This window comes from Buteo buteo, chromosome 27, assembly GCF_964188355.1.
Source record: "Buteo buteo chromosome 27, bButBut1.hap1.1, whole genome shotgun sequence".
In the NCBI taxonomy this organism is placed as follows: Eukaryota; Metazoa; Chordata; class Aves; order Accipitriformes; family Accipitridae; genus Buteo; species Buteo buteo.
This window is the reverse complement of record NC_134197.1, coordinates 5,356,857-5,380,676: the sequence shown is the minus strand read 5'-3', so window position 1 is coordinate 5,380,676 and position 23,820 is coordinate 5,356,857. Positions and strand designations below refer to the sequence as shown.

The 23,820-nt window shown below is 41.5% G+C and overlaps 1 protein-coding gene across 1 annotated transcript in view; it reads right to left on the bottom strand.

Moving 5' to 3' along the window:
* The window catches only part of GNA12 (G protein subunit alpha 12), a 44,706-nt gene extending 23,484 nt beyond the window's left edge, over positions 1-21,222 (bottom strand). The window contains exons 1-2 of the mRNA XM_075058893.1: positions 20,410-21,222; positions 7,382-7,597 (exon numbers count right to left, since the gene is read on the bottom strand). Coding sequence (XP_074914994.1) covers positions 7,382-7,597; positions 20,410-20,730 — 537 coding nt within the window. The 5' untranslated portion in view covers positions 20,731-21,222. The remainder of the gene's footprint in view (positions 1-7,381; positions 7,598-20,409) is intronic.
* Between the last annotated feature and the right edge of the window lie 2,598 nt (positions 21,223-23,820).

Here is a 23,820-nt window from a genome sequence, read left to right as displayed (position 1 = left end):
ATAGTTTTGAATCCAGCCTACTTTAAATGCAAGTTGTTCTCACCTTTTGCTCACTGGCACTTGAAACAAAACTGAGATTATGAAGAGAAGCATTCCTTGGTGTAAGTGACAGGCAATGTGTTATGAAGGCATCCTCAACTCTGCCTCCTGTTCCAGTTTAGTTCTGAGTTTGAATCTCAGTGACTGTCAAGACACACTAGTGCTGGTACAGCCAAACACCGTGCTGCTCAAGGAATTATTCTGGTAGCAGCAGGCCCATTAACATATCTCATTTAAGCATTTATTTTTAGAATACTGCAAATATAATAGAAGACTAAGCATTTAACTTCTGTAGATGCAAACTGACAAACTATACAGTATTAGCCAATATCCACAGAATTTTGTGCAAAGGTGTCCAGCTGCATTTTGCTTTATGTTACCTCTCAATCTTTAATAAAACGCAAACTATAATTCACTAACTCTCACCTCCTTTAACAAAATGCCACTTTTGTTTGAGAGTTCTTACTTGAGACTTTGATCTGAAAAAAATTTTCCTATTTGGTCTTAGAGACAGGATTAGAAACCAGGGACTCCAACTGCTAATCCTTCCTACTACAGACCAGCCACAATGCTTTGCAGTATTATACTTAAACAAGCAATTAACTTCTTTTGCTGTACAAAGATGAGTCAAACTTACTAACTTGACCATAAACTTTTGAGGTCTTGGGATTAGAAGACAGAACTAGAACTAAGAATTTAAATCTGGACCTCTGGCACTTAATTGCCACAATGCTGGCATAAAACCTTGCTTAGATATTTAACTAAAAAGAAACATCTCCATAACTCACCCTGCTATATGAGTCCAGAGCACGATATTATTCAAGCTGCATAGATAAAGTCTGCAAGTTAACGATCTCTTAAATTAATCTGACATTTTATGTCAGATTAAGCCACTGTTTCAGAATTCTAACGTAACATGATCAGCTTATAACAAACAAGAGGCACATTTAAGGGAAGGCTTAGGTTATATAGCACTATCATTCCTTAAGTGTAATAGCTAAATTCAAACAGGCCTATTTACCATCCACAGCTTCAAAATTAGCTTTAAAAAAAAATAATCATGTAAGATACAGATGTACTTGACTTTTAGCACTAACATTGTGCAATTATAAAATATCAAGGCTCAGTAACAGCAAACTCGAGTTTCTGGTTTGTAGCACTACTGTCAATTCATTGTTTTTTAAAAAATTTTCTGGGTCAGAGTGGTATGTCCCATCCAGATCTAGAAAAGAAAAAAATCCACATAACTTCCCCAGCAATAATTTAGTTTCACAGGAGTTTGGCAAAATAGAAATACCCAAGCAAATCTCAAAAGTAATTTGGCAAAGAGTTGCCACCTAGTCCCAATTACATGCATTAAACGGTAACAAGATTTCCCATGCTGGCACTTTGAACAGTGTGGCTATTTCCTTTGTACATCTCACCAGCATTGGTCAAGCCCCAGTGGATTTCACGGATGAAATGTGAGTTTCACAGCTCTGAAAAAAAAAAAGATCATCCTTACAGAATAAGCAACATTCATAGTCTCTTGTGCAAGCTCATATTCAAGGAGTAGCTTGCAAAAAGAAGAGCTCATTTTTGTGTTATGGCCAATTGTATAAGCTGGAGTCAATTTGACACTTGGTATTTCCTCAAAAGGAGGTGCATTAGCAAGTGCATTATGTCAGTACCAGGTGCAAGTATTCCTGCATTTCAGTGCTGTAGCATGTATGCTGAAAGAAGAGTAAATGCTTGGAAACACACTTTTAAGGCTAACTCTACTCTGCCCTTGCATCTTAAAGATAAATGATCAGTTGGAAACTTTTTACTTAAGGATTCAAGAAATCTCTATTACAGTGCACTGAAAAATTCTGACAAAATAGAGCCCCCTCCTGTAGACTTCGTTTAACATGCCACTTCAAAAATCACCTACTTCTCATGCCAGGTCAGTATTCTGCTGCCCAACCTCTCAATTTACTTGGCTTCTCGAGGCAGTCAAATGCTGCCACATAACCTCCATATGCTACAGCTGCTGGTATATGGCCCAACTTCTGGTCATCTTACATACGACCATACCTAGTATTCCATACCAAAATAAAGACATTTAAGCAACAGTTTGTCCACTGTGAATCAAGAATTAGTTCGAATGACTAGTGCCTCACATCCATACTGCCCAAAACACACACCTGGCTGCCTATGAAGCTTTGAAGCCATCAGCTCCTTGCATGAGGAGAACGCAGCAACAAAGCTATACTAATGCAAGCAGCAGGCTGTTCACTATGCAACATTTCCAGCACACTACCTGTTCTGGCAGGCATAATTTAACCACTTCGATTTATTTTAAGTGTCTGCTTAGAGGAAAAAACCCACATAGTTAGTTCATAGGGGAATGACTCGTGTCCTATTACAAATATCCCCCAGACCCCCACATCTCAAAACACCCAGAGAATGGTGAATTGATATAAGCGAAAGGGTCTTTAAAATATTTTCCAGAGTCTTCCCACATCCAAGGCTTCAGAGGCTCTTAGTATTTGAAGTATTACTGGAAGTGTTCCATACAATTCCTTGTGCACAGACCTAAAAATAGCTATGAACACAGTAGTGAGTTTTTGTCTCTATTTGCAAGCCCCTTACTACCCCTCTCAGGAACCACTACTTCCCATTAATGCTGACATTTATTTTTTTTTAAAAACAGAGCTATTAAAACATTAGAAATTCTATCAACAGTGCAGTGAACATCAATAATAATAATACTAATAATAATACATCGATAATAACAAATTTAAATTGATACTTTAGTGATGGATCATGACTATATTCTGTGTATTAAAGAATAGTGCACTAACACAGATGGCTTTTGCAGCCTCCTTGGATGGCCATGCTCTTTTCTGTATCAAGAAGGGCGGGTATCTAAGCACAAGTCAGAAGCTACTCTGGCACAGTTGCCTTAACTACAAATAGGCTTTGGAGTTCAGAGTAAATAGCCCCATCAGTCCTGAAGAGATGAGAATATGACTTGTACCACAGAAGTTCAGCAGCTCTTGAAATGTATGGTTACGAGCTAGAAAGACTTGGTATTTTGAAGGGAAACAGTAAGAATCATTCAAATAAAGAAATTACTTCGACTGAGAGTAGTTAGGTTAGAGATTTAAAAACAAAGCAAAAAAACATTGTGCATGTTTAAAAAAACCTGATAAAACAATGTCAATTTTGCTTTAAGAATTGATAAAGCCAGATGTTGGCCTTTGCAGATCTGCTCACTGTTAACTTAAGCTCTGTAACAGTGCTAGCGTACAATATATATCTGTTCTGACCGTGACAAAAGTATCATCTTCTTGCCTGACAAGCCCTATTCATCTCATCTTTACCCACAATGACATGAAGCATGCTAAGATGCAAGACGTCAAAAAGTACCTAACCTAGCTTCAGATTTTGTTTGTTCTGGACACATTAAAACAAAAGTGAATGGCTTCTCACATTCTCCACTAGAGACCTTGGAGGAAGAAAAAAAAAAACAACAAAAACCAGCAAAACAGAAACCACCTGACCAAAGCAATTCCTACCTTGGCCTCAGTCTCCGTGGTTTATGACATAAAAGGAAACATCATTTATGGGTGCAGAAAAACTTGCAGATACATGCACCTGAACTCCCAAATATACCCAAACACTTGTTATTCGGCTCAAACTGAAGAAGCTTTCATCTTTTCAGCTAAATCATAACTGGAATCCGAAGGTCCTTTCTCTGAGAAGTCATTCAAACTTGAATTTGTCTCCACCTGCTGGCAATGAAGAACTAACATCCAGTTGCCCAAACTACCACAGGCAACCTCAAAAGAACAAATGTTACAGGACATTTTGAGACACACGATAAATGTATTCCTTTCTAACAGAGAGAGAGAAAATGGGGTAGGATAATGAGGGCGAGGGAGAAGAGAGAAGAATCACATACTGATTACAAAAGAATTCCTATTCTAGTAGTTAAAAAACGAGGACAGAGACATGACAATGTAACCAAACATACAATGAAGCTTTTGTCCCCAGACTACTTGGCCTGCATACAAGGAACAGAGGAACTTAGGTTGGTGGGGACAGGCTGGGGCAGGGGAAGAGTGAGAGGCTGATGTTTGCGAAAAGAAAGTGAAATTGGTTAGTCTGCTTTAAGAAAGATGGTGAAGAAAAAAAGCACTCTGCTATTGTAGAATCCACCCACTCACTTACGAAATGCTCAAAGACCCAGACAGGGATTTACAGCCACCACTTCTAGGCACTGAATATGCAGCAGAAAACACTCAAATGCCCAGAGGCAGCTTCTGTGGTCCCAGAAAAGAAGCCTTCAGATTGTACAGGGTTATGGTCAGAGCCATTTTCTTTCAACAAGTTTGCTACAACTGAGTCAGTCATTAAGCTTAGCATTACAGACCATAGGAAGACACCTGTACACTGCAATTTTCAACCACCAACATGTTTTATTTTTTATTTTTAAACAAAGTCATACAACTTCCTGGAGAAATAGAGAGTTCAAAAGCAGACCAATATAATCCTATTGCTTAGAAGCCAAAATAATAACAATAATAAAAAATGAGCTGGTGTTCAGTTGACTGTAAGACCAGGGTGAAAAAAATGCAACTGCTGAGCAAGATTATTATTTCAAACATTGTCAAGAAGCATTCAGAAAGATCATAGTAATTTAAAGCTTAAAAATCTTGGTGATGATTTAAAAACTATAATAAAGATAATAAATTCAGTTCAAACCAAGCATATTCCATTTAATGGCTCACTTATACTAAGTAAGAAAGGGAATGCTGATGCAGGAGTTTTCTTTAGCCTTATTTAAAATCAGTTCAGAAAAGATTTATTTTCTCAGAGTCCACTATATCTGGCTTCTATTTATTTACATGAGTCTATATCCAGCAAGAGTTTAAACTAAATGAAGGTATGGGTTTATACACATCATATGCAATTATAAGTGCGGCATCTCCTTAAACCACCTGCTTTCTTTAAAAAGCTATGCAGTTTTAAACTTTTTTTTTTTTTTTAAAGGAATTGTACTGCTGCTAATCCCCATGTACTCAGGGAATCAGACTTCTGCTGAACCTATAAGTAAGGCATGGAAACTTGTTCATGTTATTAAGGTGTTAATAATTTGTTTAGTGATCAATCCAGAAGTAGCATTTGTATCCTTGAGAACAATCTATTAAATTTAAACAACTTTTATGCAGTAAGTGCTTTTTATTTACAATTGAGGTACTTTATACTCTCCTGGTGATGCAGCCTGCACAGTAAAATAATAGCACCCAAGATTTTCAAGTTGTTAGTGCCACAGATGCATGCAGCAGGACTGAGTTACACAGTACTTCTGTAATACACCATATCATTGCACTATTGACAAGTTAACAGTTCTGGTGCCTGCAGCAGTTCCAGTTGCCCCAGTAACATTAAATAGGTTACATGAATGCCACCCAAAAAGATGCATGATAGAACTACACCATGATGTTGAAGATGACAGCATATTAAATGATCACTTGCATGCCTATATGCTTGGTTTTTCTGAGGCTTTTTTATTTTTTGGTATTTCCTGTTTAATCCTCAAAGCCAGAGAATGCAGAGGTAGGCCTACTAGTCTTGGAATGCTATTTATTCAATAAACTGGACTTCTTTTTTCCAGTTTGATGCAATTTTATTGCTAACCAGTACAGGAACGAACCTCCCACATGATCCCAATCTGAATCTCCCTCTAAAAATAAAACCCATGCTTGATCATAGCAGTTCCCAGAAGAAAAAAAAAAAAATTAACAGGCTGCCGATACAATTATTGCTTACTATACTAGATTCTCTCAGTAGTTGTCTCATGTTAAATTCAAGTTCCCTGTGGCATGAACCATCTTTTTATTCCATGTTTGAACAGTGCTTAGAACAGCAAAATCTTAGTCTGTGTCTACAGATGCTAGGAATTATGGAACAATTTATCTTCTCTCCCCCCCGCACATCTTCTACCCTATGCCCAGTACTGTAACATGGAAATTGTTACATTTTTTTAGCCTAAGGAAATGAGATTTATACAATCGTCCTGTGACAGTTTTACCTACCCGTTTTATTTATTCTTTAGCCATTTAGCAGTCCCAAGATACTTCAGAGATGGATTTCAAAGATATGCAACGAGACCCAAATAGGCATCTTATTAGTGGAGATAGATAAGTACCTAAGAGCTGCAACATGAGTTTAACTACAGTATTAGACACTAGAGAACCCACGTAGAGTAGCAGCATGAGGAAACAAACAAGAATTTCACTACTGAATTTCTCTAGTTTCCCTTTAGCTATGCTGAGTTCCTTTGTAAAAGTCTAAGGGAGACTATACAAAGCCATGTTTCTATCCTTTACCTAACCTAACTCTTCTAATTAAACATTGATAACATATCCAGGCATGAAGAATTCCACCTTTGTCTCCCTTTTTTTTTTCCTTTTTTTTTTTTTTTTTTTTTTTAAAAGAAAAGCTGAATGCAGCTTGGGGACAGAACACCCAAACTAAAGAATTCTACCTGCATAATGAAGCATAATTAATGTTAAAATCATAAAGATACATTTATTAAAACAATTAGGAAATTATCCCATATAATTTTCTGAGAACTAATAAACGTGGTACTAGGTTGCATGGATCACTACTTTGTTTCATTGAACAAGGAAGAAAAAGAAAGGAGAAAAAAAAAAAGCATCTCCATCTTGTACATGGGAAGAAAAAGGAGTGGATTATGAACAGCTGTCAGAAACATATTCCATACCAGAAGTGCAGCTATTTTGGCACAAGAGCATGAAAACCTAATAACAAGAAAGCAAGGAAGATAGCACATTTTTATGCTCGCTGTCATCTTTCAGTTGCTTATCCAAGTTTCACTTGGAGACGTCAGGATGAAAAGAAACAGTCAAATAGCAGCAGCCGGAATGGGTGTTCCATTCACTTCAAAAGATCTGCATGCAGGAATAGTTTGCCAGTATCAATATAGTGCAAGCTGGCAGGACTGGAAAGTTACAAATTAAGTGTGCCTTCATCAGTGACCTACTATGAACAGACCTACTGAGCTGCTAAAATATTTTTAGTTCAACCAATTCCTGCCTTTTTTGGTTCCTCTTGCTCTTCCAGTTTATCCAGTCATGTGCACTTTTCCACTCCCTCTTACTGCCATGTAGTTTTTCAAGTTTGGCTCCAATTACCACTTGTTTCTGCTGAAGTGCTCAGATTTACAGCATTACTACAAACGGCTCATACAATGGCTAGATATTGCACATAGCGAGCAATCTTTCAACTGAAGAGAGATTTATACAGCAGGGAACTTTTCTCCTCCCACCATGAAGATGGACGTACTCACCAGCTGGTACTCGCTCCGACGGCTGAAGGCTTCCTTGATTCCCGAATCCCTCCACAGCGCGCCCAGTGCAGGTACATACAGCTGGAAGGTGGCAGGCTCTATGGGCATTCCAGCTTTGTTTTCAAAAGCCATCAAAAACATTCCGTGCTTCTCATTCTCGGTGTACTGCCAAGGGATCCCCAGTTTGTCCCGTGCATCAACCAGAACCCTGCAGCCCTAAAGAATGATTCAGATAAGAAAGTCAGTGATAAAAAGATTGAAGTGTAAAAGAACAAGGACTCAGAGGTACTTGAAGCTTTGGGGTTTTTTGACACCATTCTGGTGAGACTGAACTTGGGAGAGTCATCAACATCATTTATTGCAACATCTCCAACAGAAATAAGATAGAAAGAACTTGCTTGTGTAAGCAACTTAGCCACAATGTATTTTTCCAGGTGGAAAAAAATACTAGCAGCAACAGCTACTTGCAACAAGCAATATACCAACAGACAATAGAAGTAAACATCAAATGTGTAAGGAAAGTGTCTGGGAACTAATGTATGATCCTCATAGCTGTCATTTTAAAAGTAAAACCACGCCTGAAACTGTATTCTTCCATCTTTCTCTTTGCATTTGGCTTTTAGATACCAGAAAGAGTATTAGACTTCTCTCTTTAGAAGAGCATTAAAAAATATTGTTGAAAGAACATACTCTATAGTCTGGTGAAGCATAGACTATTGGGCATCCAAAATTGAGGAAACTTAGTAACTTCCAGTGCTGTATGCATCCACCAATTAGTTAAACATTTAGGTAAAAAAACCCCCAGTGATACCAAACTAGCAAGATCCAAAAAGCATATCTCTGTAAAGCATGATTTTGACACAATCCACTTGGATGCTATACAACACAGCTATCCAACTTTACAGATTTCTTGAAAATTTGTTGTAAATGAGCATCCTCCACTGAGACACTTTCATACAAATGGTTACCTCCAGTAGGAAAGCCCAGCAGCAAGAGGACTGAAGACATTGCATAGATTTCAAGCTACTAGGCTCAGTGAAGCAATTTTCCATCAGCATCAGCTTACTTTTTGAACTTGCCACACATCTGCTAAGAAGTCATGACAGGTAGGTTTTGGTACCCTAATTCTGGAAAAAAAACCTGGAAGGAAAGTGATCTAGTTCTCAAATTTAACTAAGGATTATTGAGACTGCTTAATTTGACATTTTGCAGTTTTTATGGAAACTTAATTTGATATTCATGGCAACAAGCCAAACACATGAGCTTAAGTAACTTTGAAACTTCAGTCTTGAATCTAACTAACTACACCTATACTAAATAGCTTCAGATGGCCAGTAGTTATTTCTCAATAGTAAGCACCATTTTAGTAATGGATAGATCTGTTAAAGGTGGCTTAGCATCTCAAGTACCATCTAATTCATAAGTAAAATCTGTGGGTTATATTAAACTACTTTTCTCATTGTGCTGATCTTTCAGTTTTACAGATTATGAAAATAAATGAAATTAAAAAAACAAAACTGAAGTTCTATTTCCACAACTATTCACATGAACCTCCACATTATTGGACTGATTTTTTTTTTTTTTTTCAGACTTTAAGCTATCAGGACTGCACGTATGTTTTCTTAACACTTGAACCTTTCACCTCTCCAGTCCTTTAACAGCACCACAGAACAAGAACAGTAATTTTCCCAATGGAAATTAAGATTGGAGAGGGAAGTGAGAAGCAACTTAGTGTGAGTGTCACAGAATGGGAACTCAAAGTGAAGCATTGCAGTTGTCACTATGCAACAGTGTTCCTGTAGTGCAGTTTCCCAAAAATGTAAATATTTACAATTCTCTAGTGATTGTTACTTTCTTTATAAAAAGTAGACAATATATCTCCACAACACGTGAAAAGACTAAAATTGAATGTTTCCAAACTGCTGCTTGAAATTCCAGGCATAACTATTTAGTAACTGTCATACAGACCAAAAGCCGACTCTAATTCCTAGTTACAGAGTTTATCCCTTTATTAATAAAAGTCTTTAGATCTGCATTATTTGAACAATGTTAACAAATGTAAGCACTAAAAAACCCCACTTATTAGGTTCTGTCTCTGAACTGCATTTGCCTGCACGACATCTCATGACCTTAGACACTTTTGCAAACCCATCACTTGCACAGAACGCTCTCCCAGGTGCAATTCAAAGACAGCATCAGCTCTCCCCTAGCCCCAGTCGAGAACTTCAAGGTTAATTTTTTTCTGAAGCGTTGTGGTAACCAAGACTGGCGGGACACCGCTATTTCTAGGTATTTAATGCCATGTTTGTTACTGTTCAGCGAGAAGTGTTTATGAACAGAAACAGTTAATCAGCACTGCGTGTCGGCCACGATCACAGTCTCCCCACAGCCCACACAGGCCAGCTCTGACCTTTCACCTGCTTCGGCTCCAGCTCTCCTTCCCCGGCCTTCAGCTCCGGCTTTTCTATCTTACAGCTTTCGGACTGATTTAACCCTTACCCATCTCACAGCTACCATAGTCACTTCAGAGAGTCTCAAAGGAACGACGGCAAAATCGCATGATCCCTGTTCAGATAAAGCAGCACTGGGACATCAGGCTCGGTCCGTTTCCCTACACTGTCGCTTTGCCTTTTCCTGCTCCCACTGGAGATACCGAGGATCTCGAGAGACTGTTGTTAAGAAAAGTTTCACCATTTGTTTGGAGAAAACCACAGAAGAGGGTTTCAATCAAGGACATAGAGGCTGCTCCAGTCCCAGAATAGTCACTTATCTGCTGGCTGCTGCTCCTTGGAAATGCAGGTTTGAATCTCCCTGGGGCAAGAGAGAGGACTAAACTTAGACCTTACAGACGCTATGCGAGTGCATTAACTACTGTAAGGTCACCCATGGGGAGCACGCAGTGTCAGCACCTTCCTCTGACTGTTGGAGAGAGAAATGGTTGCCCGATCATATACAAACAGGCCGATCTGGGACAAAGTGGCAGATTCAGATGTAGAGACATCAGCATAAGCACTGACAAAACCAGATATACAGAGACACACATAGAAGGTCAATTTTAAACAGTGAACGAAGAACATAAAAAAATAGGAAATGGGTTTGCAGGAATGCTGTCCTACACACACCCACAGGAACAGCACCTCTCAAAATCAGAATTTTTAGAACACACCACCTTTGAGATATACACCTAAAATGCATCAGGAGTAAAAGCTTTACATAAGGAGCAAAATATCCAATGTTTCTTCCCCCCAGCTAGCTCTTAGTGGTTAAAAGCATTTGTGACTCAGCAAGATCCCCAGTAAAGTGAACCTAAACTGAAAACTTCTCCATCTCCACAGAACAGTTCTATAAATGTTACAAGCAGATGTCAGAAAGATGAGGAGAAACAGAGAAATCGCCAAATTTAGATCCCATGTATTGCTATTCTTGCATTTGAGAGTTACTGGTAACACTATCTTTTGCAGCCACAATGAGCATTTGATAATCCTTGCCCCATTAATTTGCAGAAGTAGGAACCGTAGGAAAGGGTTCCTCTTTCTGCAAACACATCCAAAACACTTTCCATACCTCTTTTCTCCAAAAAAGACCATCATGGGAGATGGCCAGAGCGTCACTTTTATCTGTGGTTAAAACGGCTTAAAAGTTTATATGTACTATTGATGCCCAGAGGTAAAGATTTCATTTAGAAGATTAAATTCAATTAAAATTCCTAGAATTTCCATTTATTATAGAATGAACAGAATAGTTTAACATGTTTAATAATAAAGTATATTTATCAAAACTGAATTTGGACTCAGACACCATCGATACAAATAAGAAACACCAAACGAGTCTTATTACACATACAACACTCCCTCCCAAGCTCTAACAAAGGTAACACCAGACTATTTTCATTGCAGTGCTCATTCCACAGTAAACCTTCTCTACATTGCTATGACAGTTTTTCTGATTTTCTACTACTATAGAAAATGTCAGTTCACTCTTTCATTCAGAAGATGGAATACTGTCAATTACCATTCTGTTTTCAAATTTGGAATATGGAAAAAAAAATGTGGCAACAACTTTTGATATGAAATAAACTTCTGAACAGTTCAACTGATCTAAAGCTTTTGTGCTGCAATCGAAGTAGGACCCAGAATAAGCACAGATGGAAAGCTGGAAAAAATTCACAGATAAGCATAGTGTCAGGTATTAGGAAATGGCAAAACAGCAGCATGCTAGAAGCACCAGTTAGGGAGGAAAAAGAGGAATTTCTCTGTTCCATTCCTTTCCTAATAATTTTTAACATATTCAAGTCACTGTATAAATCCCTGGCATGCACAAAACCTGTGCATGCAGGAGATAGGGTAGAACAAGAAAAGGTGTAACAAGAGTGTGACATATGACATGAAGTATCATATCTTACACAGAAGAAAACACTAAATAGATCTAGAAACCCACAGCTTTGAAAAGAGATGACTAAGTATGATATATCAGAAATCTACAGAAATTAGAAACCACTTGGAGAAAGGGAGAAGACAACAACTATTCTTTCCCCACCCCTTGCTACACAAATACCAGTAGTATAAAAGGGTTTTTCCTATACACCCCCCAGTGAGACAAACTCATTTACATACGATGTTGGACAAAAGTATAAAATGGACTTAAAAAGCAATCAAGACAAATTGATGGAAGAAAGGTCCAAAAAAGGACTATTCAGTTACATTCCAGATGCAACTCCTGGCTCAAGAAGTTCCCCAAACCAAAGGTCGCCAATAACTGGAAGAATATACCGAAGTATCACATTGCCTTGTTCTTGTACCCATTTTTGTGTTGTTTTTTTTCATGTCAGAGACAAAGCACTAGATCCTTGGCCTGACAGAGCGCAGCTGTTAGGCACGAAGCAGAATGTTTGCTACTCACCAGCAGTATGAAGGTTTTATAAGCATTTCCACAAAAGCTCGTTACTAGGACTGGCTCAAATATATTTTGTCTCCATTACTTTTGAAAGCATTCTAGCTTTGAAAAAAACCCAGGTTATCTTGCCTTTTTAAATAATAAATAATTAAATTATTTTGTGGGAATTATTAGAAAGGTTATCACCAGCTCATGTCACTTGAAGCCAGTGATGCTTGCCGATACATGAAAAGAAGTGTTGCAATATTTAAAGAGCAGCTTGATTTAAGAATATCTTACATCAGTAGTTACACTACTACATAAAACACAACATTCACATTTTAAATTACTCACATACTCCAGTACTTGAAGGATTCATTAGCCTTAAAATCTCACACTTTTTGCCAGATGGACCAACTCAGAGGCCAAGTGAACACACTACCATTAAGCACCAAAAGCACAATGGAAACAACAGGTTTGGGGAGCACTCACTCAAAAGTAAGGGCAGGTTCTTCCACATGCAAACCAACAGTCAAGTGATCAAAAGATTTGATTATTGTAGTCAAGTGTCTAGAGAGAACTTGCAAAACTACTTAGAGTTTGTATACAAATAGAAAAGTTTCCTACTGTGCATTTTCTCAAAATAATTAAGGAACTACTATTGGGTATGAGATCACAGACAACAGAGTAACTGTTACACATGAAATACTGCAGCAACTACTTTTAAATGTTTTACCATTAATACACTGCTCGACCTCATACGAAAGCCCTAGACCACCAGCATCTATGTATCACTTATGGCAACTGTTGTTGTGAGAGAAGTGCTGATCACTGCTAAATACTTGATCAGGGGACTCCAAGTCACAGCTAACAGGCCATACTGTCCTCTCCTATGGCTGTAAACGTGAACATTGAAGGCTAGAGGGCAATTCAAACATGATTCCTACTGTGTGCTTTTCCTCCGTTGCTGTTGACAAGGAACTGGCAAAGTCTGGGGTTCACAACTCACAGACACCAATGTAAATCTGAACTAATGCCAAAAGCAGTGCTCCCACCTCTGCAAGCTATTTCTAATACACCCTTTATGCCAGTGGAACAGTACAAAGTGATGCAGCTATATGAACACTGGTCCAGCTAGACCGGCAAGTTTAACTGTACCAAAAAAATGCAACAGCTCCATGATCACTGGTGCCAATACAAGAGGGAGAAAGCTGAATCACACAGCCATAGATGGGACTGGACTTTTCAGCAGCAGCACTTACTGGCAAGTAAAGAAAGATGATAAAATGTAACCTATGCTTATTTTTAGAAAACACCTCTTAGCTTCTAAAAAACACATTTTCAAATACAGTTTTTAAAAATAAAGTTGTCAGTGCTTGCAAATATAGTCGCATGCACTTTTTTTTAGATTGCCGTCTGGATCACTGGGAAGCAGGTGATCTACAGCTAACAAAGTAAGAGCAAGATAATCAGATTTTTACAGCACGCTATCATAAAAGCATTAACAGCGTTTTTATTTGATCTATATCCTTGGAACTTTATAGCCAAGCAGCAGCCAAGATGCCAATGTCATTAAGGATAAGGTTTCATATTACAGAGCAGTCAAACAACTAGGTACCATCAAAAGGGGCATCTTTTCTGGTAGTGTAGTTCCACCCTCTCCTGTCTGATAGGTTTGTCATTTGTCTGAGCCCACAAGCCAATCCAGTGAGCAAACATCACCAAAAACCTACTCATTTATATAAAAAGTGGTTTCCACTGCTTATATTAGTTTGCTGTAAGGTGAGACAGACACGAGGGGAGGATTGGAAGCAGCACCAGTTAACCCAGTTAGACAACGAAAAGGCTCACCAGTTATGCATCTATTTTCACCATTCACATATTCCCGTACCACCCAGGTGAGAGCAGGGTAAGCAATAAAGATGACCTACCTTCCAGCCCAACATACAAATAAAAAATGGGAACAAAGGGGAAGTGTCATTTACTTAGTCCACAGGAACACAAACATTAAGAAACGTTTGGATTAGCCACTGAATCTCTGAATTGGGAGCAGCAGTGATGTCTGCTTGTCTGGAAACTCTGAAAAGAGTCCTTGTCTTTGACTGAATCCAGCAAAATGACGATAAATGCAGCAGAAGAAAAATACTCTCACTGCAAGCTTTACTTGCAACTAGGCACGAAATAGAGAGATGATCTCAGAGGTGATGACTGGTGCAGAACCTTAAGAAATTTAATGCTTTCAGAATTACATTACCAGGTTTCTCCTTTTCCTGGGACCATCACACTAATATCTAGTTCATACATAGTTCACACTTGCAGTGGAGCAGAAGCAGCATCTGCAGTTCCAAGAGTATCCTCATCAGGTTTGGCAAGATCCTGTCATGCTGCCCTTATAAATATACTGCCACAGTACCCAGCAAATATGCTCTGACAGAAGGGAAGGGTAGAGAGAGAGGGGTCTTCAACACTAGGTTAAGTCCAGCTCCTCACCCCCATGAGGGTGAAAACCACCCATCCAAGTAAAGGAAGCTCATGTGGAAATTCTACAGCCTCTGATTCCTTCTAGCTTTTTCTCCTGTTGTAATTTGTCTTGAACTTACTTTTTCAAACAATGTGTACTAGTTTGCTCCAAAGTTTTCTTGTAAACATTATTAGTAGCGTAATTTGCTAATTTCTTTGCCAATACTGTTTCCAAGTTAATTATAAAAATGTATGTATACTCAACCAACTGAATATAATGTAAGCTCCCAAATTTAGTCACTCAAGTGACTAAACTTTTGTCTGGAAAACATCAAAGTATGTGTCTACAGTCTCCAGGGACTAACTCTTATTCTGCAATACTAATGACTACATCACAAGACCATTGTAAGCTTTATTTTGGAACAACAATGAATATTTATCACTTACTGTTGACCATTACTCCTCTTCCACTATCCACCATAATGAAGACAGATTGCTCTCTCCCAGCCCAACCAAGAGACACCCCAAACGCAAGGAGACCACCAGAGCTGACAAATTTATATTTAAGACACTGAAAATACATCAACTAGAAGTTAGTAAAAGTTTCATTGATTAAATGAACCTGGAACAGGAAGACCAACAAGACTCATAAGGGTTTTTTTTTCTTTTCTATGTAATTTTGTGAATATTATTTTTCATACTAAAATAACCACTACATGGTAAAAGCACAAAGCAAAGATAATCAGATTTAAATACCAATTCTGTCTCAGAACTAATTAGTTTCTAATTAGCCACAGTTCCTACAGAGTATTCTCCTGGTCATACCTTTCAAAAGAAGCTGTCCCAGCAGAAACAAGATTGACACTTTCCTGTGACCAACTACTCAAGTACAGCTAGATCCCAACTCTGAAGTAACAGATTGAGTGTCACTGTCATAACCTCCTAATGGGTTAAATTCATTTGCACGTAAACCCAAGGAAATGTGGAGTCAAGTTAATTTAAAGAGTAACTAGAGTTCACATAATGGAAAGATGTATTCCCCCTTCCTCTCTAGGCTATTAGAAGAAATATGCTTGCATTATAAATAACTAGGTAATTTGGTCACTTAAAGCGTAGCTCCCAACTAAATTGAGGAATATTCTTTTCCCACTTCCCAGAGTTTGTACCTGTACCTGACTGAAACCTGCAAGTTGCGAGTTTTCTTTTGTTTTTCAATGACACAAGGTACGACTACCTTATAGTCAGAGACCATAAACACAACCTAAGCCCATTCAAGGTATACAAGGTACCTGCAACAATGAAGCAGCAGCAGTCTAGTTTTAGTATTGGTTGCAGAAGTCTGAAGTTCTTAAAATGGACTTCAGCACAGGCTACTCATTTTGCCCACTTTACTGTCACTCATATTCAAGCTGTCAAGGAGAAATGCTCTCGGGTATGCCCACGTGTATTGCAACTGCACTCAAAAGTCCCAAAGCTGTATCCTCGGGGAGTTTTTGTGTTCAAAATCTTTGGTTGTTTTTTTCCCCCCACTCAGAGCCCACAAACAAAATTACACATCATCTTCTGAGTAGTCCTTTCCTCCGCAGTTCCAGGCTTTTCAATTCCATAGTCAATCATCACAATTCAGGCCACAGACAACAAGAAAACACTCACAGATGTATTGAAACCTTGAGCTGGCCTTCTCATTTTCAACAGGGAAACTAATATTACCCCAAAATTCAACAGATTATTATTTCAGGCTTTTAAAAGCTGAATTTTTTTCTCTCTTCAGATTGAAATCTCCCAAACAAGCTGGTGCAAGTACCACTCCAGTGCTTGTAGATTACTTTAATTATTTTCTTATGCAGCTAAACCGGGTTTTTTCAAGCAGCATGATATTCTCATACTTGAAACAAAAAAAACATTTAGACAAGGAACATCAGAGCTATGATTCATCAAGTATCTAAGCTCTTCAACTGTTATCAAAGGAAGCAAGCAGAGTAGCAAGGCCAACCCATCTGTTTTGGAAGGTATCAAAAGATTCCTTCAGCTACAGTTGGAAGGCATCAAAACGCTTATGTAACACCACCAGCCATTTCTTAGATTTGAAACTTAAGGTACACAAAAGTTTTCCAAGTTTCTCTGTATATCCAAGTCGCCTTAAAATTCATGCTGCAGCAGCTAGCCCTGTCATATCCACTTTCCTTTTCCAGGTGGGTGTGCTAAAGTCGTGAAGCCTGTGTACTCATACCAGAACATTAACACTACTGCTTTTCACTTCAATCATCAAAAAGTTCCAAAAAGTTACTTTGAAACTTAGCCTCGATTAACAAGCAAAACCCTAGTTAACCGATGACTATTTACCTTAAACCAAAGCAAAACTAATGTATTTGAAGACCATCCCACAAATGCCAGAAAAAGCTAGCAAGCCCCTGAACCATCACCTGTACTAAATGGAAAAGTAAATTCTCTATCACAGATTTATTTAATTTCAGCATTTTGTTTCTAACTAGGGTTTCCCTGAAGTGGGGGATGAGAAACAGACAGAACAGGGTAAGGAAAGAACCCAGCATTAAGAAGATATCAGAAAAGCAAGAAGCTGAAAACTCAAAATAAAGTGGAAGCTGACACTAACGTCAATTCATACTTAGCACTGTTATTTTCAAAGAGGTTTCAGATTCTGTTCTCTGAATCAATTCCTTCATTCTCTGTAAGCTGTATAGACTGCCTAAATACTACTGCAATAAGCACTTTAGAAATATCAAGCACTACTGAGTAGAAATCCTCCTCCCTCAGAGAGAAGTTTAGTCATGGCTGGAAAACAAAAATTGACCATTTAATCCCAAAGATTTACACTGCATTTCTAACTCAGATCTCAGTGTTGTAGAAGCTTAACAGAACCATTGTTTGACCATGCTGAGAACTGCACGGAAAAAGGGGCTAAGGTTGCTGCAGCTGTACTTCACAATGTCAAACAGATTTATATGCTATTTGATAGGACCGTTTTCACTTCACATTGTCCACATATCGTATTATGAAAACTAATCTTCTATCTTTTCTTGTAAGTTAGATACATGGTAATCTCCACTCCATTTAATCTTAATGGGTGATCATTCTAGTCTGAACTTCCTGAAAAAGTGAAAAGAACCTGTAGTCTAAACACTTTATTATACCAAGAATAGCAATCAGGTTCACTTGACAATTTACATTGTCAAAGAAGCAAAATAAGTTTACTTGAAACATTTTATGGTTATCCACAGAACAAAGTTTAATACAAGAAAGTATTACACAATTACCCTAAAAAAAAAGCACTGACAACATCACTCTGTTTTGAAAGCCCTGGAATCCTCCTGTCTTGGTATTTGATTTCTTCCTGATGATTATGGCAGAATATCAAGGTGTTATCAGGTTTCTTTCAGATGAGCAAAACACAAACCGAACATCTACTGCCTTCTCCCCACACTCCAGTCTCAGACCTCCTTCCCACCAGAAAACTCATTTAGTTCCCCTTGTTTGCTCTCCCTCCTTCTGCCTACTCTTTCCATAGCAACCACTCCCAAGCCATTCCCCAAAACCTATGGGTGAAGAGTAAATTGTATTCTTATATGCAAGAGCCACCTCTGTCATCTGGAGAAATAAGAGAAGGAAGAGTCAGACAGATGCAGTCCATGTACCTAGAAGGGTAGCCTAACTTAACACTCCCAAATCACGATCTGTAAGGCCAAAAGGATGATCTGTTGAACCATATGAACTCATTTAAAAAATACTTCCAAATTTTAGTTTGATGATTAGGAGGCTTTTTAAGTAGCTGACAGTGTTCAGCTGACAACCATCCAAGAAGTGTTGTTAACTACCCATCTTGAAATCAGAACACCTGACTGCTACCTTGAGGACCTGGATTCTACTCCAAGTTCTGCAAACTTGCCCAAAGCCATCCAGCAGACAAGTGTTTCAAGTGCATAACTCAGCCTCCCCTACTACAAGATGGAGACACTTTCCTCTTCAAAGCACACCAAGTTCTACTGCTGAAAGCTCTATGCCTTCTGCATACATAAAATGTTACAACATTTTACCATAACTAGTATTGCTTAGACAACTTAAAGAGGAAGGAGACTCGGATTTTTTTTCTGTTTTTACCAATTGCTTACTTAAAAGCCTCTGCTACTACTTTAAATCAGTAGCAGTAACAAATAAATCACTGGCAGTATCAAAATAAACATTAAGACCTCTAAAATAAGACTCCTTATTTCTAGGTGTATAGATAAAAAACTCATAACACTCTCTTTGCTCACATAACTACACATAGAGAGAAGCTTCTGAGCTTCAACTTTCTTGCAGTTAATGGGCTCCCGCAATCCTGATAAATGGATGAAAAAAAGGAAAAGAAAATTAGTCAACAATTTTCCTCTTCACTAACAGAAGGAAAAGCCCTTCATGGAATAGCGACATTCTTAAAAACAAGAGTCATTGCATGCACGCACTTACTAAGTGCATATAAAGCTTCTATTTAAAATAAACCTGAAAATTCAGAAGTAACCCTTGTTATCTGTAACTTGCACAATTCCCTTTCCTTAAATTTTCTATGAAATCTCACAGAGCCTCACAAATCCATGCCCACATGAGAATGGAGAGTCTCCTGTGGAAAAATATAGGCAGGAAAGTAGCAGTTCTTTTAGAGAAAGATTATGAAGATGAAGAGAGAGAGATTTTTAAGTAAGCTTTTTATGCATCTTCAGGTATTTTCTGAAATACGATCACTTCTACCTGCACAGGGCAAAGCTTGTTTCCCAGTAAGGAACAGTATTTCCCAAGGCTGATTTTCCTTAATTGTCTGCAGACCAAATGCTCTACCTATAGGCTCTACCAGTAGCTTTTATATTCGCCAGTCAACTAGAGAAATACACTATCAGCACTATAAAGCTTGCACACACATTGAACAAAAACTTTTTTGCAAAGGTACCAAAACAAAGTCATTTCCATTTCAGCGCTATGCTTGAGAACATCCCACGCTACCCAACTGTAAGGGCCTACTCTTCCCCCATTTCTAAAGATGTACCAAGTAACAACCACTCGCAGACACAACTTCAATACAAGGACCCGTTTCTTGTCTCATCTCGAGGTACGTGGACTCAGGGCACTTAGCAGAGGCACGGAAATTCCTCCTCATTTCTTCAAATTTTGAAGTTTCTCCAATTCGGACTTCGAGGATGCTCTCATAATGTTTTTTCCAGAACGCAGGCCACACCTATATCCTCTTTCCTCTGCGCTTCCACAAAGCGATTCTCAATCCCCTTTGCAGGGAAGTTTCCTCCGAGCCTTTTCCATCGAGGCCTTCCGATGGGTAACGCTGGAAACGCAAAGCCTCGCCTCCCGCAGCCCGCCAGGCAGTCGCACAAAAGGTACACGCCTTCCGAAACACCTGCACCACAGAAACCCCCTTCCCCGAAGAGAGGGTGCATCCGAGAGGTGCGGGGGAGCAACTCGGGACGGGGGGGAAGGAGACCGGGAGGGGGGTGGGCAACCGCCGCAGCCCCCGCCGAGCTCACATCCTTTTCCGACGGCGATTCTGGACACGGCCCAAACTCCCCAAACTGCGGGATGTGTCGGCGCCGGCCTCCATCCCCGACTGCTCCGGGCGAGGGCGGCTGGAGCTGGAGCCGCCGCCGCTCCCCCCCCCCACCTCCGCCCCCGGCCCGGGCCCCCTCCCGCCCCCTCACCTTGAGGATGTTCTCGTAGATGGTGGCCCGGAACTCCAGCAGCGCCTTCTGGTCGAACTCGCGGCCGTGGATGATCCGCATCTGCTTGAGGAAGGTGGACTTGCCGCTCTCCCCCGCGCCCAGCAACAGGATCTTGACCAGCCGCCGCACCGCCCGCCTCTCCCGGGCCAGCATCGCGTCGATCTCCCGGCTCCGCCGCCTCGCCTCCCGTTCCGCATCGCGGCTCCTCTCCTTACCCTCCCGCCGCGGCTGCTCCCCGGCGCGGCCCGTGGCCTCGGCCGGCAGCAGGCAACGGCTCAGAGTGCGCACCACGCCGGACATGGCGGCTGCGGGACGGCAGGAGAGCTCACGACGCCGCCGAGACCCCAGCCAGCTCCGCCAACATCGGGCGGAGGCCACCGAGACGCTGGGACCCGGGAGGAGGAGGAGGAGGAGCAGCAGCAGCCGCCGCAGCCGGGGGCTAAGGGCCGGGACCGCCCATTCCCCTTCTCCCGGCTCGGCTGGGCGACGCTGCGGAGGGAGGGGAGGCGGGGTGCGGCCCGGGGAGGCCGGCCGCCCGGCCGGGGGGGGAGGGGGAGCGGCGGCGGCGGGGCGCGGCCCTCGGGCCCTGCCCGGGGAGGGGGGCACCGCCGCCCCGCTCCTCTCCGAGCGGCGAAGGGGACGCCGCGGGGTCGGGGAGCGGCGGGAAGACGGCCCCCGGGGCCCGGGTTCAGTCAGCGGCCGCCTCCGGTCCCGCTGAGGCGGGGCGGGGCGGGTGGGGGGACGACGGACGGGACGGGACGCGGAGCCCCCCGGCCCCTTCAGTCAGGGAGCGCCGCCGCCGCCTGCGGAGGGAGGTGCCCGGCCGGCTCGCCCGCCCCGCTAACGCTACCGTCTCATTGGGGGACGGGAGTGTCGGTCAAACCTTTCCCTCTGCCAATTGGAGAAGCCGACACGTGAGGCGGGGGTTAAGCGGGCGACAGGGCTCAAGGCAAGGCAGGGCCGGGCAGCGCCGGGAGGGACAGCGCGGGGGCGGGCACGGGGGCGGGCACGGGGGCGGAGCTGCTCCGCGGGAGGCGGGGAAAGCACCAATAGGAGGCGAGAGGGCGGCCCCCCCTCCCGAGAGAGGTGGTCTCTCGCAGGGGGCGGGGCCTGGGCCTCGGTGTGAGAGAAGGCGGGTCCGCTGCCGCGCGGCGTGACGTCAGGTCGCGTCCCGGGGCCGTTGGCGTGAGGTGGGCGCTGAGGCGGCGGGGCCTGCTCGGGGCCTCTCCGTAACGGGCCCTTCGGCGTCCCCAGCCGGCGGCGGTAACCGGGGACGGTGTTAGTAACGTGCAGGGGAAAAAAGCTAACCGGCGGGGGTTATTTCATACCGGAGCGATTCAGCGGTCGAGTTGCCAAAGTCAGGCAGTGACAGAAAGAAAGGTGTCATCGCTGACGCCGTCAAATGAGTACCTGCGGGTGGGGCGCTTCAGCATCCATAGTGTCTCATTAAACCAGTTTTTAACAACCGTACCGGGATTTGTCTCTGCAGGCCGCAGCCTGAGGCTCAGCTGCCCCTGGGAGCTGCTCCCGAGCGGCTTCGGCCTGTCATGGCGGCAGCCGACGTCCAGCCTCTACCTGGAGAGCGGCCAGGGGCCTCTGCTGCGGCACGTGCTGGTTTTCCGCGTGAAACTTAGATTTCTTGCTTGACGTCGGGTGTAATTCCTTGTAAAGCATATTGAAGCAATCTAGTGCTGGGCTGACGACGAGGCGGGGATTAAAGTGTCAAAGTACACATCTGAAGGAAAATCCCCTTGGTCTCCTGATGAGGTAGTAGAGGGGAAGAAAAAAAAAAAAACAAAACATTTTCGGAAGCAGCTGGTATGTGATCACCTGGCAGTAGCTGGGATCCCAGACCTTCTGGCTGCAAAATGAAATAAAAGACGGACACATGCCCTCAGTTCTGCAAGATTATACGGTCCTTTCTGTATTCTTTTGTCTGTGCTTCCAATTATTTATGTCATAAACATCTAATCCAGTTTAAGCTTCAGATAGCTTATCCTGCCCCAGGCCTGTACCAAGCACTGGGCCAAGTGACACTGAGCTGAGGGAAACTACCAAAATGACTGGGATTTTATAATAAGGATGTTAAGAAGCCTTAAGACATAAAAAAAAAAAATAAAAAATCGGGGAGTCACACATTTAGGACAAAACCAAAAACAATTAAACAAAACCTTTCATGGAAGTGAGAATCCCATGTGACTATTAATCACACTGAGATATTGTTGTCAACACTTCCCCCCAAAGCAAGTCTTTTTTCTCCTTAGCAAGAGGAAGCACTTAAAAACACCTTTAGGTATTGCAGAAGTCAGGAGGAGAACATCACAAGACTTAGTCATGAGCCATTCGCTATAGCACAAAACCTTTCTCTTCCAGGATCTTATCCTTCGATTGTAGTTTGGGACTTTGCAGCAGCTCATTCCACGTATAAAATACTGCTGTAATTCACGACTTTCCCCACAGGATGTCATCATTGCCCCACAAGAAGCCAGTCAGACCAGCATGATGAAGACAAACAACTCAACCCTGAGCCCCCCCATACTCTGTAGGTCTGATTTTCGGAACAGCTGAGTACTCAGAACTCCCGCTGGAATCAACAGATGCTAAGCTGCCTTCAAATCAGACCCTATGTAACTGTGAAGTGCCCAGATTTGTATTTTCTGATTAGCTCGTGCCCCACTAGCTTTGTCTGTGCCCTACTTGAGGTCCTCTTCAGACTTCTGAGGTTCTAAGGGGTTTTGGCAGAGAACTCAAAAGACCATGAACTCCAGCTCCTGCGATAGGCCTGCTTCATCTGTAAGTGAGAGTGAAATTATGGCATACAATAAACTAATGAAACAAATCAGTTGCCAGACGTCCTTAGTTCTCTATGCATTCATCCATGAAAGCAGCTTTCAACAGCTCGCATCTAATTGTCAAAAGGAAAAGGTCCACCCCTCCCTCTTTCCCCCGCAGCACTGTTGTTCCTCATCTAATCATTCAGAAGCTGTTCTAAAACCAGGACAAAACAGAATTTTGTTTACTACCGCAGATCTGCAGCAATATGCCTTCTGTTTCTCTGCTGAGGGACTGGCCAGAACCTCACAAATGTACGTGATGATCCCTGTTGGTGTTTCTGCAGATGTTTTGTTATGAACATAAGCAATAGGTGTAGGCACCCCAGTAAAAGCTTATGAGAGAGGCTTGTACTCAGTCTCAATGCCTTCCCTGTCTCCATTTCCTTATTATTTGCCCAGTTCCACGCTTCAGGATTTCCAGTTCATCTCCCTTCTTTGAGCTTAGACTGAAATTAAAACAATTTATATTGATACAAAATAAAATAAAATAGTATTGATGACTTCATTTTTCTATTCCTTCTTTTACTTTCTCAGTTTTCCAGCTATACCTTTTTTC